The sequence below is a fragment of the Grus americana genome, chromosome 17, assembly GCF_028858705.1.
Source record: "Grus americana isolate bGruAme1 chromosome 17, bGruAme1.mat, whole genome shotgun sequence".
Taxonomy (NCBI): domain Eukaryota; kingdom Metazoa; phylum Chordata; class Aves; order Gruiformes; family Gruidae; genus Grus; species Grus americana.
In genome coordinates, this window is record NC_072868.1 from 4195282 (window position 1) to 4214995 (window position 19714).

Consider the following 19714-nt stretch of genomic DNA (forward strand, 5'->3'; position numbering starts at 1 on the left):
AGCAAATGCAGATTTTCACAGTGTTTGTCTTATTGCTTGAGGATGGAACGAGGTGCTCAGCAGTGCATTTGCTAGGCTATTGTTTCCAGAGCGCAGACAGCATCCATATTAATGGAGCATTGTTACACACGGTAATTTATGCAAGTATTCATTACACCTGAGACGTGTACAAGAGCGTGTAAAGACATAAAGTGTGACGAAAACCCTGCAGCAGATTGCTGCCTGACAAAGTCAGCTTTTTTACCAAAGCAGCACGTTAAGATTTGGACGGCGGTCACGCATCGGACAGGAGCAATCCGTGCCAATAAGGGCTGTAGAATGAGGAGCTGGGGATGCCAGAAAGGATGTGTTTTCAGCGGAGCTGGCCTGAGAAGGCTGCCGAGTGTGAGCTTTTCGTGAAGCCAAATACAACATTGCTGTTCCGATCCAAACTGCTGTTTACGCAGATCTGCGGGCTCTGAGGTGGATTGAACAAAAGCATTGGGTTTTGTCCCAGCTCTGCGATGAGAAACTGCAGCGGTGTGGGTTGTGTTTGAATAGCTCGTTTGGCAGAGCGAGCCATACAGCATGCTGGTTTGCTTCACATACGTATCGGAGAGCTGAAATAGTCAAATGACTACTTTGGTGTCTGTTTGCCATGTGTTTAAATAAATACTCAATTTTCAAAATTTGCAGTAATGGTGCATGAAAATTTGATGTACGGTTGCACGTACTTTTGACCCAAGGCTTGTCTGCCTATTACAGATCAGGTCATTTAACTGGTAAATTCTATTAGTTCATCAGGCAGTTACACGGGACCCATCACTCACGCATCCAGTGCGGAAAAACATGTTGTCACTCTTAACTTCTCAACAGTTAGAGAAGCAGCTGTGTGCAAGCCCATTAGGATGGAATGGTTTAGGCAACTAAAACTGTTGGTGGTATTTCCAGACATTAAGTGTAAGAAAAATGCTGATTTGGTTTTAGTACCTTTTTAAGGGAATGTATGTTTATGTAGATGGACAAATAACACACCTTGATATTTTCCTATATTTTTTTTCTTTATTTTTCAGGAAACAAAAATCAACTGTGTCCGGCTGGCAACAAAAGGTATGTGGGTCTCCTTTTTCTGCAAAGCGCAGTGCCAGTAATGTAAAAGCTGCAGTGGTGACACAACTCGATTACAGTTACTATTCAAAGAACAAGCCTCTTTTTTTCTCTTTCCCCCCTTTTCTCTTTCCCCCCTTTTCTCTTTCCCCCCTTTTCTCTTTCCCCCCATTTCTCTTTCCCCCCCCTTTTCTCTTTCCCCCCCCTTTTCTCTTTCCCCCCCCTTTTCTCTTTCCCCCCCCTTTTCTCTTCCCCCCCCTTTTCTCTTTCCCCCCCCTTTTCTCTTTCCCCCCCCTTTTCTCTTTCCCCCCCCTTTTCTCTTTCCCCCCCCCTTTTCTCTTTCCCCCCCCCTTTTCTCTTTCCCCCCCCCTTTTCTCTTTCCCCCCCCCTTTTCTCTTTCCCCCCCCTTTTCTCTTTCCCCCCCCCCTTTTCTCTTTCCCCCCCCCCTTTTCTCTTTCCCCCCCCCCTTTTCTCTTTCCCCCCCCCCTTTTCTCTTTCCCCCCCCCTTTTCTCTTTCCCCCCCCCTTTTCTCTTTCCCCCCCCTTTTCTCTTTCCCCTTTCTCTCTTTTCTTTTCTGTTAAGGAAGATTACAAAGGCAGAACAACAGTTTCCAGAACCACTTCACTATACATATGGACTCTGTTATTTTTTTAAGACAGGGTATCTCTCTGTCTCTCCGTGGTTCCTCCTGTCTCTTATTCTGTCAACAGCTTTCCTGTCCTGAGGACTGTTCTCGCTACTAGCAGAACGTCACTGAAAAAGTGACATTAACTTTGTTCTCTCCGCAACTGTATAAAGTAGATAAGTAAGAGGAGATATCACATAAGCCTAACCTTGAACACAGTGGGGCACAATTCTTTCTTCACACCATTTTCATGGTATAATTGAACAAACTAGTAAAGTACGTTCCTTATTTTCATTGCAATTAGTTCAAAATAGACCAAACTGATAGGTCAAATAGTCCAGACTGAGCAAACCCCGTACAAATACTGTTAAGATGCAAAGCTCCCATCCCCAGGTTGCTTCATGAGGTGTGTAGCTCTTGAAGGACCAATGATGACGATGTCTGGGTTCCTTCTTTGAGTTTAGAGTTGCTTTTAACAACTCTTCTAGGGGTTTCAAAATCACCCCAGGGGCTACTTTGCCAGCAAAGGTGTCAGAACCCAATTTACTTGTAACACCAACAGAGGAGCAGCTGTAAAAAGACGTCCTCGACGCACACGTCTAGTCTCAAAAAGAGCTGTAAGGAAATGATGGGGTAATTGCCATGGGCCGTGCTACAGGTAGCTCCCCATTTCCAAAATTAGGGTTGCTGCTTGTGCTCTTGCTGCATTACTGCCTGTGGAGTATTTTGAGAGTTAAACAAAACTGGGAGGAACCCATGACTTTTTTTTTTTCTTCTTCTTTGAGGCACCATCCCATTTTTCCCATTCTTTTCACTCCTTTCTGTCGTGCGGCAGTGACAGAAGTTAATTACTTCTAGATACTTTCTCCTGATCACTTCTGCATCTGCACTTACAGAGGAGTTGGGAGGGCTCAAAGAAGCCCCGGCTAACAGTTGTTGGGGAGCAGATGAGGACTTTTCCCATGTTTATATGGAGACACCCCCCAGGCTGTTCCAGAACGCCATGCATGAAGTTCCCACCGTGCAGCTGGTTTTTACTGCTGAGACCTGCCATGCAAACTGGTGGGCTGTAAGGGTTGTGTCACCACTGAAAGCCAAGGAGGATGAGCCATTTCTCCCCTTTCTCCCTTTCATCTGTGGCTCTGGTGCTCCCTGTATCCTCTTGTGGCTTTCCTTTTAAAAAGTTCCTTGTAAAATTTTTATTTAATTCATTTCTCTGGGTAACAAACATTCTGTGTGTCTCAGTCTCCCCTCCTTCCCCCCAGTTTTCCCAGCTGGTAGTGATGTGACCATTTCGGATACCTTATTTTGGCTTTCTGGTGGTAGAAAGACAAAGAGCAGGAGTGGGAAAGGCGAGTCTGGGTGAAATGAGTCTCCCCAGGGTTTTCCCAGAGCATGACTAGGGGTCTCTTCATGAGATCAGGGCGATTGGATTAAATCATTTTTGGAAACCTGTAGTTTCTTCCGTTTCAATCATTCCTTTTTCTGGAGTTGGTGGAAGAATGTTGTTATGCTAGCAGGAAAGATATTTGCTCTGTGACTGTTCAAAGAAAAAAAAAAATATGCAGCTTGAAAAGCCCCATTCTTGCGTGACCTTCTGCTTCGCACTGTCTGGTTTGGGCACTTCAGAAAAGTGTCACATAAGTGTTTGACCTTGAGTTGACTTCTGCAAACGGATTTAATTTCCATTAACCTGTTAGGTCACCAGGAAGAGTCAATAAGCTACCCTCATTCTGTCGTTTCTGAATGTCATCTCTTTTTCAAAAAAGATCTCTTACTAATATTAATTTGATAAGAGATATAAAAGAGAAGGGTGGAGCCTGAGGATGCCTAGAGCCACTGGTTTTTGGTGATCTTATTCTTTAGGATTTTTCTTGATTGACCTGAATGGAAAAGGACAAGAAATGATGGCAGGACTAGTGTTTATTCTCGCTGTCTCAATGGATATTACTTTCGATTTGTAGGCAGATACCTTATTTCTGTATGTGGAGTGTAGAAATCTCTGTGGAAATTTTTTTTTAATTCTTTTTTTTTTTTTTCTTGTCCTCACTCTGTGAATCACAATGTGATTTCTCAGTGCCTGACCATTAGCAAGGACACTGGAGTATGCATGGCTGTGGCTAATTTTATGCAGTTTAGCTTTTCAAAGGTACGGTGTTGGCTGCAGCTCACACGCAAGGTAGCGTTACAAGCTAATTTGCAGTCTTGATAACATAACAGTATCTTCCATTGCTGGCGCCTGTGAAGCGTGAGCAGCTGAGCAGCAGCTGAACAATGTGGTTCTGTGGTTTGGAGCTTTCCCATAGTTTCAGATTTCTGTATGTCATGAGGCTGAATTCCCCCCATACGTTAACTCCACGTGAACAGAAGGACTCAGCCACTCCGCATCCCAGCCCCTGAAGAGGGGTTTCGGGTCTGCCCTCTCTCTGCCACGGACAGAGACGCTCACGGAACTGTAATTACATTGTGACCTGATCAAAGGCTGATGGCTGGGATGTTCTAGCTGACCTACTGTGTCTGCGCTGTCTTCTGTCTACTCGTTATATTGATTATCTTTAATGGCGTTGCCCTGTATTTGCCTTTATTTGCATCATTGTCTTTCTGAGGAGAGAATGAGCACACCTGTAGTCTGCCTTGAACAAAGTCGTCGGAGCAGCTAGCAAAGATACCGCTGTGGTGTCTTGGGTAAGAGTCAGGAAAAAAACCCCCAAAACAAACCACTTTTTGGAGTCGGGGCTGATCTCAGTGTTGACAGCTCAAAAGCTCCACTTTGAGTTGGTACTAGAGAAAAAGCATATTTTGTTCTGACGCAAGAAAATAACTACATACCACTGGTGCCAGGCTAAAGGTTCATTTTGGGCTATAGGCCCAATTTTTCCATTCCTAGGCACTTGACACTGCAGTAGCTCCATTAACGTTAGTGAAATGAGTTCTGATTTACACCAGTGACAGGAGGATTAGGATCAAGACGTGTTACAGCAAGGCAAGTATTCTCTTGAAGTACTGGATTAACAAGGGCACTAAACATGAGTGTGGGAGTAATTAGGCAATAAAATGTGTTAGGCAGTGTGTTACTGGGGGATTATAACACATCTCGGGTGTTGCTGCAAGGCACCTGTTTGGAAGCTGAGTAGCTTTAATTACTTGAGAGACGCATGAGGCTGTTCCACTGTTGCTACTTCAGCAGGCTGGGAGGCAATTTGTTTTCTATGTCCCATTGCCTCGAAACCAAGAAAACAAAAGTAGACAACTCTTTAAAAAGTGTTTTAGTCCATTAAAGAGCATTTTGGAGATTTCCCCGGTTTTCTTTCCTTCCCTTTTAGCAAGAAATAGACTGTTTAGATCGACCCCTTTCCAGTTCCATTCAGCTCCATGCCGGAGCTGCTTCCCATCTCTCCCGGTGGAGCACTCTTCTGCACGGTTGTCTACGTACTGCTCCCGTTTAGATGAACTTGATTCTTGTGGTCTCAGGAAAGAGATTCTCAAATCTTTGTGTATTGGCTTAAGAGTGTGTGTGTGGGCAGGTTTCAGCATTTCAGAGCACTAGGTCATGACACCAGCAGCGCATCCTCCAAAGCAGAGCTAGATGCCCACCCGTGCAAGCACATCTGTGGAGCTCCTTTCCTTCCATCCAGTGTCTGGGCGTAAGAGTTGGCTGACACCGATGGCAAGGGGCAGTGACAGGGACTCCTCGGCAGCCTTTGCTGTGGTGACATTTGGCAATCCATCAGAAAGCTCTCTGCGTTTGTCCAGTCTGTGTAGCCATTTCCCATTTTGCCAGCATGTTTTAAATCCGCAAGCGTTATTAACCTTTTGTATCTACGTATGTATTTATTTTCAGGTTCATTGGTCTCAGATTTCTTACCACTTCCAGCCATAAACATCTCTCCTCATATGGGCTGCTCCTCTTTTTTGAATTACTGGAGTAATGTTGTCTTTCACAGCATTAGTCACTTGGATGCATATCATTAGCATAAAACACTCTTTAATAATAAGTTTCTAATTAAACCCCGATTTACCAGCTCTCTGCCATACAATTTTCATTCGGCCAGTTTATTTATTAGTTTTGCCGTTTGGTTTCCTTGATAGCATTTGTTTTAATATGTCCCATTCTTTCTGAATTAACTGACTTGTTCTCCCTGTCTTAAAGCAACATATTTATATTGACACTTTATTAGAGAAAATTGCAACCTCTTACCAAGAGAGAGCGATTACCTCTTGTATTCTTAAAATGCATTAAATTAATTTCCCAGTGTAATTGAAACCAAGGCAGAGGGCTCATTAATGGTTCCTTATCTCTTGATACTCATTTCTTCTTTCTTTAAAATGTGAGTTCTTGCAAATGAAAGAATGGAACTTTAATAATCATTATGAGGTACATCTTTATTTTTTTCCCTTTTTTTTCTCGTGCATGCTGCCTGGGAACGATTTTGCTTGTTCTTAGCAGCAATAGGTAGGCAACAGGTGACCACGCGAAACCCGCCCAGCCTCTTGAGCACAGGTGATTATCAGTTCAGGAAAAGGAAAACTGTTCAGGCTTCCACATGTCTGAGCAGCTTCATGACTTCTTGTTTCATATTTAGTTTGCATGGGAGAATACTTTATGGTTATTCTAACTACGGTATAACGGGGGCACTCCTTGAAGTGAATGGCAATTAACGGTTGGACTTGATGATCGTAAAGGTCTTTTCCAACTAAAACGATTCAATGATTCTATGAATATATGCCTGTGCAGAGGGTCATCTGGAGGTCCAGACACCACTTAAATCTTCACGGGAGCACTTGAGCATGACTGAAGAGCCCCGTGGATCCCTTGCTGGCCCTCTGCAGAGGCTCAGTATCTCCCTGAGCGTGCATGGAGATCACCTTGCATTTGTGAATTGAAGTAGCTATGGCATTTTCTGGGCTGATTATTATGCTTATTCTTAGACAGCTGAGTCCTGCTGTTGAAGAAATGATGACAGGAAAATGAAAACTTGATTCTGTAAGCCCTCTGTGTAGAAACTCCTGCTGAAATCAGAGACTTTGCAGAATTGAGCCTCAGTAGCACCATGTAAAGTCATTCACAGCTCACTAGTGGGGAGGTTCAGAACTTCTCAAGGGTTTTGCAGTTTCCATCAGAATGAACTTGGAGGTCTGTATGTCATTAAACTTGCCACATAGTATGTAACACTGGGACTAGTACCATTTTACTTCAGAAAATTTAAATACAGACAGTAAATCCCATCAGTTTGTGGAAATAGTTGCTTCTGCTTTAGCCTGATGTGCATGGAATGACTTATTGGGATGTAACAGAGTTACCTGTGATTAGTACGAAAGGGAGGGGAAAGGAGGGTTGGTTTTTCAGTTTTGGGATGGATTGAATTTTTGTCGGAATGTTCCTCTCCCAGTTATTCCTATGTAGCAATGACTTCCTCACCCAACAGTTACTTCAAGTACATGTCAGGGCAGCTGTAATGATAGAGGGGCATAAAGGTACTGGGATTACGGTGAAGTTCAACTGGTTTTAAGATTGCGAGAAATGGTCTCTGTTTTTTGTAGTGCATCAGCACTGGGAAAAGGGAATTTCCTGGGAGAAGAGTGCATAACAACCTTCAGACCTCAGAAATGAACCTGGGTCTGAAAGGTGACCAGTGAAATCATGGGGAGAAAAAAAAAGACTGCAAAAACCAATGGAAAATCAGGAGAAAAAAGATCCTTCTATTCACACACAGTTTTGCTGCATATGAAAACTGTTCATTTAATAGCTCTTGCTCCCTCAAATTCATTTAAGAGGGCTCTGTTGTTTTCTGAAATATATTCTAGTTTTGTAGACAGATAATGTATTTTTTAAACAGATCTAATCCCACTTCAAATCTGTTTGTTATTGCATTTTGTCTTCTGATACACTGGAATGTTATTCCTTTGACAGGTTTATTCTGGTTTATGCTATTTATTTCAGAGGGGTTTATCACACGTTTTAAGTTGAATGCGTGAAAAATTTTTTTCTTTTCCCCTGAACAAGTCTCTGCCTTCTAAACATTATTTTTTAGCACAAGTTCGTGTAACATCATAATTGTTAATAACAGACACGCTTACGTTGCTCTTTCTGAAAAATATTCCCCACTGGGAAGACAAACTTCCTGGCATGTGGATCCCACTTAACCCAGCGAGCATCTTTATTTTCATCAAATTTGGTATCAAGACTTAGAGGGATGTTGGCTTTAGGGGCTTCCTTAACCCAGGGAGCTCGTGAACCAACCTGGAATTGGTGAAGAACCTGGTGCAGAACTGAGCCCACAAGTGAACTGAGTTTGATAACCTCAGCCCGGTTTCTAGAGGACATTGTATACTCCAGTGTCTGCTGCGCTCCCAGACCCTCATCTCGGGCTCCCCAGTTCAGATGAGCAGTGAGAGGGGAGATGCTGGGAGAGACACAGTGTTTAAGGTAAAATTTGGGCTAGGTTAGTAACAGTAGACTGTGAAAATGTCACCTCTGTAATTCAAAGCATCCATTGCTGGGATGCACTGGGTTGCTTCAAAAAAAAAAAAAAAAAGGGTCTTTAGAAAAAAGCAGAATACAACTGATGATTGCAGTGTGAGCCAAGTCCTCCTGGAATCAACGCCGGCAAGGATCTACCCGGAGTGCTATGGAGGCTGTTGTTCCCCTACACCACCTGCCTGGTGTGAAAGGATGCTGTTGGCCATGTGTTGTGGCTGTGGTTGGTAGGTTGTGCAATCACCTTTGTTTGCAGATGAACTGGTAGCCAGGCAAAGGAGGGAAACAATCAACAGGCAGCAGCTGGACATTAAAACCAGAAGTGAAGGTCAAATCAGAAAGGATTTGTTTTGGTTTATTTAGTTTTAACGCAAGGAGCAATGCATGATGACTCGCTTGTGAAATTCAGAGTTGGGGTTTTTTTCCCCTCTCTTCTGCTTGAAGGTTTGCAGGAAGAACTGTCTGAATGTGCCCTGAAGCCTTCTGCACGGGGGGGAGATGGCGCTGGGGGGGCAGCCGCGGGTGGAGAAGCAGGAGGAGGGCTGTTATGTTTTAGAGGATGTCAGTGCTGCATGTTCCTAACCCTCATACGCTGTCGCTGACTCTTTGGGGAGTCAGTATTTCTTCTCTATTTCCCTATACATAGAGATGCTTTCTAAGGTGTATCAGCTGCTGGTCAGGTACTATGGATCACATAAAAAGTTTTTCATAAACAGACTATCGTTGTCAGTGTCCTTAAATACGACTTCCAAAGGCACGATGAACCCAAGGCTATTACAAATACATTATGCCTCTGTTTCCTTACATACATTTTTCAATGAGCCAGTGTTCAGAAACAGGGTTATTATTAATGCATCGGCTTCTCAGTTTCTTCTGGGAACTGGACATTTAAAAAACTATATATTAACATTAGGATACGTGACAATGTCACAAGAGAGGTAGGTGTGCAAGAATGGAATTTCACAAAATCACTGTAGAGGAAAAGAAAAATCTTCATTCACGACATGCCTTAAAGTGCTGCTTGAACTTGGTAAAGTACAGAAAGTTTCCCCGTATTTTATGCAGCACACATACAGCAGACTTCCTAATACGATGGCCATATGATGCCCTTTTGACTGTAAAATGGCGAGTGTCCTCCTTTGCATGCTGTTCGGTCACCTCGAGGGCGAGGTCTTATCGGGCACGGGTGTTGTAGGCCACCGTGGTGCTTAAAGCACCTTTGACTAGCCGGGCTGGGAAGGTGCTTGTATTTCAGTATTCATTTTATAGCCACCTCTGGGCTTCGCTCGCTGGGTTTGTAATTTCTGCAGCTGGTCTGGCTGTGAATTTTGAATGATAACCGTGATGAGAGCAGAGTAACTGCTTAGAGGGGACTGGCTGGCGCAAAGGTTAATTAGTTTTTGTTCGTAGGGTGTGATGTGTCTATTATACATCCATAGCATTGTCATGCACTGTAAAGTTTTTGCCTGTATCAGTCAAAAGACTGGTCTCCCTGTGTCTGTTTAAGACCATACAGAAATTAAGTCACATCTGTAAATTTGAACTTGTGATAATGGGAATTTTACTTGTTTTCCATTTTTATAATTTCAAGCTAGTTTATAAATAACTCCACAAAAGTCGATAGTTGAAATGGAAACATGCTATCACCTTCTGAACCATCACATCACTTGTAGGCATCCCAACAGCTGCTCTTTATCCAAGCTCTTTCAAGTAAATGTTAATAACCTTTCTCATTCTTGGGGGCCATATATCTGCCTTTAGCACAAATTAAGTGCTTCTATTCCGAAGAGAGACAAAGAAAAACAGGAGAAAAGAAAAGCCTTTGTGATGGATTTACCTGGAATCTCCAGAATCAATTATTCTCTTACTGCTTTTTTTTTTTTAATTCTCATTCAGTTTAGTAATGCGCTAATCTTGATTCCTCGCTGTGTGTTTACCCTCATCCTCCTACAGATTCAACCTGTATGCGTGATAATCCCTCATAGAAATTCTGGTCTGTCTTTCTCTCCAGGACTGCTTTGTTTTGCTGCGCTCTCTGCTTAGAATATGGTTGAAAGCTTTTGGCTCTTGTCATTCTTCCCATTCCTTTTGAGCTTTTTTTAAAGAAATGAGAATGTCTCACTGTAGTCTTAAGCCTGTGCTGTTTGCAGCCTTCAATAACTGGTGGCGGAAAATTGGTGTAGTGATGTGATGTGTAGTGATACTGTTGGTGGTGTTCCTTTTCTATTGATGAATTGCAACAAAGGAATAGCCGAAGTGGAATCTGTCTTTCAGATCTGATGAGCTGTTTCACTTTCTGGGCTTATGATATGCAGAAGCACCGGCATCGTGCATAGCTTTTTTAAGTCCCGGTGCTCTGGTGTACACTGCTGAACGCTGCAAACTAGTCTGTCTTCCACAACCCATGCGTGCGGCCGGCTGACGCAGAGGGCCGTTGCTGGGTGGTGCTGGCTAACAAATATTCCCGATCCAGATGGAAAACGGTGCCCTTCCACTTTTATCTCCACGTTATCGTTCGTACAGGTAGCCGCCTGCCCTTGTGTTTGGGTATCGGAGGCTGTGTTTCAGAGGTATAGATGTAAATAACAAGGATCTGAAAACAGAAGGGAAAACTTTTCTACATGCAGAGATGCTTTAATCATTTGTAGGCCACTCGCATAGAAAGCACCACAAAAAAGAAAAGAAAAAGAAAAGAAAATCATGTTTACAAGTGATTTGAGAGTAACTGTCTTTTGAAAATAAGCCTCTAGGTCTATCAGGAAATTTTACATTCAGCATGCTGCCTGGCCATTATGTGCTACAAAGAAATTACTCTGATTGAGCAGCTCATTTTAACTCATAATGACTTTGAGCCCATTATTTTTCATTAATTTTTCTGGGTTAAATAATGCTTTGAAGTAATTTTTCTGGTTGGTTTTTGTTTCAAGAGTAACTTTCTATCTGAAGATGATGTACTCTTAAGTGTTACAAATTTGAAACCAAACCTAGTCTTTGCCAGACTGACGCGTTCCCTTGCTGGATCGTTCCTGCCCCCTGGCCGTGGCTGAACCCCCATTACTTGTTCGCTGCTCTCATTTTATCCCGCCTTCGTTTACACTTGCACTGTTGGTTTTTTACCCCTGGGTATTTGACCCAGCTGTCCTTATCACCATTTTCTTTGCTTTCTCTTCTCCTCCTGTTGTGGTATCGCATGCTTCTCTCTCTGGTGCGGTGACACGGCTACTGATGACGGTGGTACCACTTCCACGCAGGACTTTGTTCTCTATGCCTCGCCAGTTGGAAATCGCACATAAATATCCATCTTTTCCTCTTGCCTATGGCTCTTTTAAATTCTCTTTCCTGATAGTTACATTTTTTAATGCAATATTGTGATTGCTGCTTTAAATACAGAATGTTTCAAATTGCAGTTTCTGAAATAGGTTTTATAGAAGAAACTTGTATTATCACTCCTGCTTAGCCACATGCACTCAATAATTATTCTTTCCCGGATGTTCTTCAGCGTGCCACCTCCACAGAGAAGGTCACTTGATATCTGGTGGCTTATTGTTTTCAAATAACATATCTGTGCAGAAATTGCTGGGTCAAGATTGCCATGGCATCTTTCGTTTCGCCGCCATTGCTGTTTCTCCTTCTGTCCCCTCCCGTCCCCCCCATCCCCATCTGTGAGAGGTTGCGTGGTCTGATGGGTGTCAGTCCAGAAAAGTCAGTCCTCAGCTGTGCTGTCGGGTGGCTGTGATGCCAAAGGTGTATCCCTAATCTTTCCAGATCTATAAAGTAAATAGCACTAAGAGGATTTAAAGTACACACGAATATTGCTCTAGGAGTGTATAGTGCTACATATGAACGCTTGCTGGTAGGTGGATGATTTTTCACTTTCTTAGCATTGTGAGAATATTCTTCTCTTTACTTACAACTGGTAAAAACTTGAGTTTAGGCTGCTGGAATCACTTGCAAACCATCTTCCAGCTCAAAGTAGCTGAACACATCATTTCTTCCTTGTGGACAGAAACACTTTCAGCTGAAGAAATCTTTTCAAGGATTTAACTCTGGAATACAAATGGCAGCCCTCTATACTGAAAGTAGTGTTGGATTTGAAAGTTCTTGTCCTTAAGTTATCAGCCACTGCAGGGCCAGCTTTAACCATGATCGGAAGCAAGGGGGAATTTAAAAGGTCAAAAGCCCCAAGGAGCTGGCACAATATGGACCCATGCATCCAGTAGTTCCACCTTACTGAACTGGTCTGGGATTTAGGTATCTGTGAATCCCCAGCAGGATAGCTGGATTAGACCTTAACCAGAGCCTAAATTAAGCCATCAGTGCTTGATGATCCATAAACCTGACTTCTTGTGGGCTGAGGAGGTGGACAGCTCTGGGAAAGAGCCCATTTGCCCCTGCTCTGCTCTCTTTGCATCTCTGCAGCGTCAACCAGAACAGTATCTCCCGTGAACGGGCTGCTTGTAGCATTGAAATAATTCTGTCTCACTGCAAGATGCTGGATCTCTGTCTGAGAATTTTGAAAGGGCTTGAGAAAATAAAGTAAATTAGGTTGATGGGAAAGGACTAAAATCTTCAAATAGCTATGAATGTAAAATGGAGTGCTGGGTGAATGCTGATGCCTGTGAAAGTCAGATTCATGGCAAGCTTCTGGGAAAGTGTGTTTTGTACAGTATGTAAATGTGTATCTCTGAAAGTAGTAGCCTAGTCTGATAGATAATGCACGGAGAGGGAACCAAGGGACCTACGATCTTTGCTTCTCTGGCACTGTCTTCTATCATTTGCCTTCCTTATTAAGAAAGTAAGCTTAGGGCAGAAAATTGTCCTACTTCATGTTAGTACAGTGTAATGGGGTCCTGGCCTTAGTGGGGCTCTGGGTGCCGCTGAAGTACACACAGTAATAAGCGGTGACCTGTTCTATATCCTGTTGTTCCAGTATCCAGCTTCAGTTACAAGGAACAATTTATTCCAGGACACGTGGTGGAAGTAACCACCAGAAAATATGGTTCTAGTTTATTTTCTTTCCTTTTTAATGTCAGCAGTATAGAAACATTGTTTTTCAGAAAGAAAAGGGTGGCCCCTCAAGAACAGTAGTGCAGCGCTTTCCAAGTGTATTTGAAGGCATTTGTATGAAATGGCCATCTGAGCAGTCTTTATGGGCTTTGGTGCTCAGAGGATTTCAGATCAGCCTGCATGCCGGTAAAGGAGAGAAGCAAAACTAATTCTGCAAAAGTGTTATTCTCGGGAGCAGCAGAAGTCGTCATCTGCGAGTAGAGTAAGAGCTCACAGACCTTAACTACAGCAGGTGGGAGTACCACCAACCTTAGTAGGTTTAGGCATCTACAAGGAAAATACGCCAGAATGGCAGAAAAACAAGGGACTTACGTGGTACTGTTTCACTGCAAAGCTTTAAGAATCCAAGACCCAGGGATTTACCGACACTGTCATATTATCAATTCCTAGGCGCTATTAGCTGAGACAACTTACAAATGGTCGGACTAGCAGCCTGGAGGAATTGTTGGCCTTTGCCAAGACAGATCGAAAGAGTTACATAGAAGATTCAAGTGAATCAGTCACCACAGTGTGTAGGTGTCAGGATGGATAATAAGCCTTTATTCTCTTTCTGGAACTACAGTAGTCTACAATGGGACAAGAAATACCAAATAAAAATACACTGACCACTCATTGCCTGTCGTAACTAGCAACAGCCTGGCAAAACCAAGCCGATCTAGTGGATTAGAGGATGGACTTGACAGCACATTCTTAATTTTTTTTAACATGGCTCACAATTCATGAAGGCATTCAGATGGTACAAAAATGGAGGGGGTGTGATTGCGCTGTTTGCAGTAGAAAACCATTCTCCAACACCTGTTATTTAGGGTCACAGGAGTAACTGCAACTCAAGTGAAGGGTAATTTGGAGTATTTCTGAGTTTCATTTCAAATGAATACAGTTTTAGCCATTTTCAGGGAAAAATTGTACCTTTATCATTTACTTTGTTGTGTGATAGTGTCGGGATTGCGTCTATGATGGCAAATAGCTCACCTTGTGGGCAGATTGGGTCCACGATTGTAAGAGATGTTGTCAAATAAAGATGGTAATATGCAACCGATACGTTATTTTATTTTCATGCTCAGGAGTCCCATTTATGCATTTCAGATGTGTGCACAGAAGTTACCAGTGAACTCTTAACTGAATGGGAAAATTGGTGGTCGCAGCAGAGCAGTAGAGTTGTCAGGGACAAAAAGCTGAAAATTACACGTGTGTTTCCAACAGCCAGCATTTTTGCTTGGTAAATATTGTGTTTTGCTGTGGCAAACTAGATTAACATCTTAGCTGTAGGAAAAGTGAAATCATACTTTTATCACTGCATGTGGTGAGTTTTCTTGTTTTGCGTTCATTGTGTCATTGTTCTATATGTACTTTTCAAGACATAATGAGAGGAAAATAAAGCACTTTATTCAGGATCAGATCCTCATCCCTGGAAGTCCATCAGCTAAGATCCTGTTCAGAGCATATCGAAAGCCCTGTATTCAGTTGTGTGATTTGATCCTGGTAACCTTTGGGACTCATGCTTGCAGACAGAGACCTTTTAAAGCATATGCAGTTTAACGTGTGGCAAATGAGCAAGAGAATAACCCAGTGAGGCTTTCTACTGTCTCACCGACATATGGACTTGATTGAACATTATCTCCCCAAGCAACTGACTTCATGAACAGAAGTGATTCAGCTTTTCCTGAAGGTCAGCAATGCAAAGTTGTTAAAAGAGCAAAACACTATGGTCTTCTGATGACAGCACTCTGTTTTCACCTTCGATTCCCTTTTCCTACTGTGTTTAAGCTGTAGAGGAAGACTTGGCTGGCTCCAACAGCAAAGCTGAAGCCCAAGATAAGATTGCGATCTCATGTAACATGAATTCATTTAACTTTGTCAAATGCAATGGTGATATTTTTAAGGGTAGTTCATTATATCAAGAATATAATAAAGATGGGCTTATTTAGTCTTTAGAGTAGCCACGGCTCATATCTTGCGGGGCTTTCTAAATCAAGCTCAGTGGTTTAGGCTACATCTGGAAAAATTCTGTGCAGCATGTAGTGAGGTCAGCAGAACTAAGTTATATCATAAGTGCTGTAGTAGTCCCAGCAGCCGGGGAGGGGGGAGAATTCTGCAAGGTCCTCAGTAATTGCAGGGGCAAAAGACCCTTGAAGTCAGATCCTGACAAGGAAGTAAAAGAAGAAATTCTTTGCAAATAATGTTCCTAAATATGTTTCATTTTTAGGTGTGTAGGCTTTACTCTTAAAAAAAAAAAAAAAAAAAAAAACAAAACAAAAAAACCCAAAAACCCAAAAAACCCTTCCACAAACCCAGAATTCCACTAGAAATCATGTTGTCTTGCCTGGGCCACAGAACAACTCGTGCATGGAATACATCAGATGTTGTGGAGGGTGCTCTGTGTGTTGGATTAATGCTTGTTACGTGCATAATTGTAACCATATGTTTACAAAAGCCAGGCCTCCAGTGTGGTGAGCAATACAAATGTGTTCTGGTTTAGAGAAGAAAAAAGTTTCTGCAAGTAGTATTACAGGATATGTTACTGCAAACTTTTACATTCATTATTTTGATGAGTAAGGACCACACCTCCGCTTAAGCTGTTTGAGGTGAAGATCATAACTGCTGTTAATTCTCCTGCTTCTGGGTGTATGCTGAGTGCATCAGAAGAGTAGATTCCCCAGTACAGTATAATATGGTAAAATATTAGAGTCAGTTGCATTACACTGGGATTTTACACCCTATTGCTGCTCAGAATTATCTGTCATTAGCCCTTATTAAAGGCAGATTTGGTTAGATGGACAACTGTCTATTGCAATTTGATTGCAAATATGTTGTTAGGCTTTCAAATGAATATTTAAAGTGGATCATTGCACAATTTCTCTACAAATTCTCTTTTTATCTCCTCCTTCCTCTCCTTCCATCTTTAAGGAGCTTCCACCCAGAATTCCAATGCAGTGGAACCAGAAAAACAAGTCGACAGCACGGTGAAAATGGCCGGAGTTATAGCTGGTCTTCTGATGTTTGTTATTATCCTCTTGGGAGCAATGCTCACCATCAAGAGAAGGTAAGTTTCTGCTTTGCTTCCGTCTTGGACCTCCTGCCTAGAGGGTTGTTACTTCAAAAAGAATAAATTTGGTGGAGATAAAACATTCCATCTGTGTTACAGGGGGCAGCAGTTAATACCTGTTTACGTAACGCTACCACTAAGAAGCTGTAGTCCCAGAAGAGATGCCTGTTCTGGCAGATACCATATAAGCAACAAAAGAATGGTTGTTACTGCAAAGAGTTAATGATAATTAACGAGAAGGGATAGCTCATGAAGAAGTATGGAGAAGTACAAAGCAATAATGAGGCAATGGAAGCGAGCGTGTGAGCCTGTGCAGGCAGCACGACAGTGGTCTAATAGAAGACAAGAATTCTTTCTTAACAGTCAAGAAAAATAATGTCTTAAAAGAATGTGATCGAGAGTCTTGTTCCCAAGTGAGTCTTGATGAGGCGTATTTTCACACAACAATTTCTTTGGAACCAGTGTGTTCAGCTGGAATAGTACGTATTGCTGAGGGTTAGAATCTTTCCAAGAGTTAGCTTTAGTTTATAGAGGAGTGGAACTTGGAAGAATCATGTATGGTAATGAAATTTGTTCAAACAGTTCACGTTTGTGTGATTTTCTTTGGGCCATTTGTACTTACACGTTGAAGTAGACCATTGTAGTTGCTAATATTCGAAGAGCTCCACATTTGCAGTGTTGTAATATAGTGATTCAGAAAAGCACTTAGGCAAGAGGTTTTTGTGAGGAAACAGATGCATTTTGTATGCATTTTTACCAGTCACATTTCTGAAGTGAAACCTACTTTTCAACAATAATTTGATTCTAAACGAAGCAGGAGCAGCCCGTTGTCTGGGGTACAGGAAGTATTACAGGTGAGAGCCGTGGTGATTTTACTCGGTCTGTGGCAGGGAGTGCACCTTTTCAAAGCAAAGCTCTGTTCCTTTGAGATCTCTTATCTCTATGACAAGCAGTCACACATTTCCTGAAAATAAGAGTAGCAGTTAAATCTAGATATGATCTCCTCTATCTTAATTCGGAGCACATATGCAAATGGAATAAGTCTATGCTCCAGATGCTGGAGTGCAGGGCTGCTAGTCAGAAGGACCTTGAGAAGCTGGAGAAATGGGCTGATGGGAACCTCATGAGGATCATCTCATGAGGGATGGGGTAACCCCAAGCAACAGTACAGGCAGTTTTGCAGAAAAGGACCTGGAGGTCTTGGTGGACAAGTCAAACACAAGCCAGCAATGTGCCTTTGCATCCTGGGTGCTGTTAGCAAAAGTGTAGCCAGCAGGTTGAGGCAAGTGATCATTCCCTTCTGTTTGCCATTGGTGAGATTGCTCTGGGCTTACTGTGTCCACTTTGGGGATCCTCAGTAGAAGAAAGGCACTGATATATGAGAGCAAGTCCAGAGAAGGGTTACCAAGATGGTTTGGAGGTGGAGAATCTTCATCCTTGGAGAAATTAAAAACTTGACTTGGACAGGGCCCTGAGGGACTTGCTGCAAGTGAAACTGGTTTAAGCAGGAGGTTGGACTAGATGTCCTTTGAGTAACCTTTCCAAATGATCTCGTTCTGCAGAACTGATCGCATATGTACCAACTACTGTGAATTCCTGTTGAATTAACTGAGAGTGTGGGCAATCTAGGCTTTTAATCCAATTTTTGTTGTGTGCAAAAATTTCTGATTTTTGTGGACAAATGCGTATGTGTTTTGTAGTCACATCTAGAGCCCTTTTGTTCAATGTTAAACCCAAGCAGTACAGATGTCACTGATTCCAGTCTCCTGGGAGCTTTTTGGTTCGTAAGCAGAAAAAAATCAGATGCCTCCAAAGAAAACCAGAAAGAGTTTCAGGAAAAATTGAGTTGGGTTTCTGGTTTGTTTTAATGCCCAGCCCTCATCCATTCCTGTTACCTTCCTGAAAGCTCTTGAAGAAAAGCTCTTCTTTTCAACTCGAAAGGTAAAACTTGTAAGGAAAACTATCAGAGTAATGCAAGATCTGAATATCCTGATGTATTTCACAAGCTATTAAAAGCTAATAGCATTTCTGTCCCACAATGTATTATTATTATAAATCATGTATATTGCTGGGCAGAAAACAACCAATGATTTTTCATGATGACCAGGAATTCCTTATTTGAGGACAGTTTTTTCTGTGGTGTAGCCTGCCAATAACTAAGTCAGAGAGGTAAGGATACTGTTATGAGAGAATATACTTTAAATACTAAGGAGGAGGTAATACTCGTAATCTTTGTGTATTTTCTCAAATTTTCAGATTTCCCATCAAACTTGTATTCCCAGGCTACCACATCTTTTGCAATGAAATTGTGGGACTCTTGACGTTAAACACTGTGATTGCTGTCAATCTATTTTTTGTATGAATTTGAAAACAATTAGGAAATTTCTCAGAGGTAGAATTATGGGCAAGTAATTTTTTTTTCCTCCAAACACCACGAAAGAAATCTTCATCCTTCTCATTCTGATGAATGCATTGATGTGGAGATGTCTTGATACCTATCAATGATTCAACGTCTTTGCTTAAACTTCTGTCTTCCAATGGAAATTGGAAAATCAGCAAAAGGCCAGGTTATCAATATGTAGGAATCCTTTAAAAAAAAAAAGTAAAAATTTGTGTCTGATTCTGTTTATCAGATTGTCAGATTTTTGGTTTTGTGGGGTTTTTTTGGTTGTCGTTTTGGTTTTTTTTAATGGACGCTGCATATTTTATGCATAATATAACTTATTAGTGTTAGGGAGGAAACTTAGAGACTGTATTATATAGTTAGTTAGCAGGTATATAAAATCACTGGATTTTAGCTTTAATTCTTTTCCAATGCATGTTTAACTCAGATAAGTAAATGATGAGGGGATGTATCAAGATTCGGCTTGTTCCAACATTTGATTCTTAGGATGTTTTGACTTTCATGACTGCTGCAATATAAGTTGATATCTCATACAGAGAGAAACACAAATGCCGAATCAAAATTACTCACAGTGCAGAGTAGGTTGTAAAGGCTGGAGTCTGAGGATCCATTTGCTTGATATAAAAATTCCCAAGGCAGTGCTGACCTGAGCTGGCCCTAACACGGCGCACGTGTTCTCCTGTGGAACCAGCCTGGTCCCGGAAGCAGCAACGTTTAGTGAATTTGGGTGTGATGGCCCACGGACAGGACTTTGCTATACCTGGCTTTGCCATAGGCTCTGTTATCCTGGGCATCTTTCTTCAAAATTAAAATTAGAAAGGAGGTGAGTGGAAGTATTAGAAATATAAATTCTCCCTTTTTTCTTTCTAGAGCTGGAAAACTACGTTTTCCTCTGTGTCGTTCTCCCCCGTGTGCAAACAGGCGAAAATCACTGCAGTCTGTAGCTCTTTGCCCATTTGCTGTCATTTGCAAGGTTACCCACTGGAATACCCACTATTATAAGAAATA

General features: G+C 42.1%; 1 protein-coding gene across 2 annotated transcripts in view; it reads left to right on the forward strand.

The window, feature by feature from the left end:
- PTPRT (protein tyrosine phosphatase receptor type T) overlaps positions 1-19714 on the forward strand; it is a 280775-nt gene that overhangs the window by 186365 nt on the left and 74696 nt on the right. For both annotated transcript variants that reach the window (XM_054845732.1, XM_054845733.1), the window contains exons 9-10: positions 1053-1089; positions 16164-16299. In XM_054845732.1, coding sequence (XP_054701707.1) covers positions 1053-1089; positions 16164-16299 — 173 coding nt within the window. The remainder of the gene's footprint in view (positions 1-1052; positions 1090-16163; positions 16300-19714) is intronic.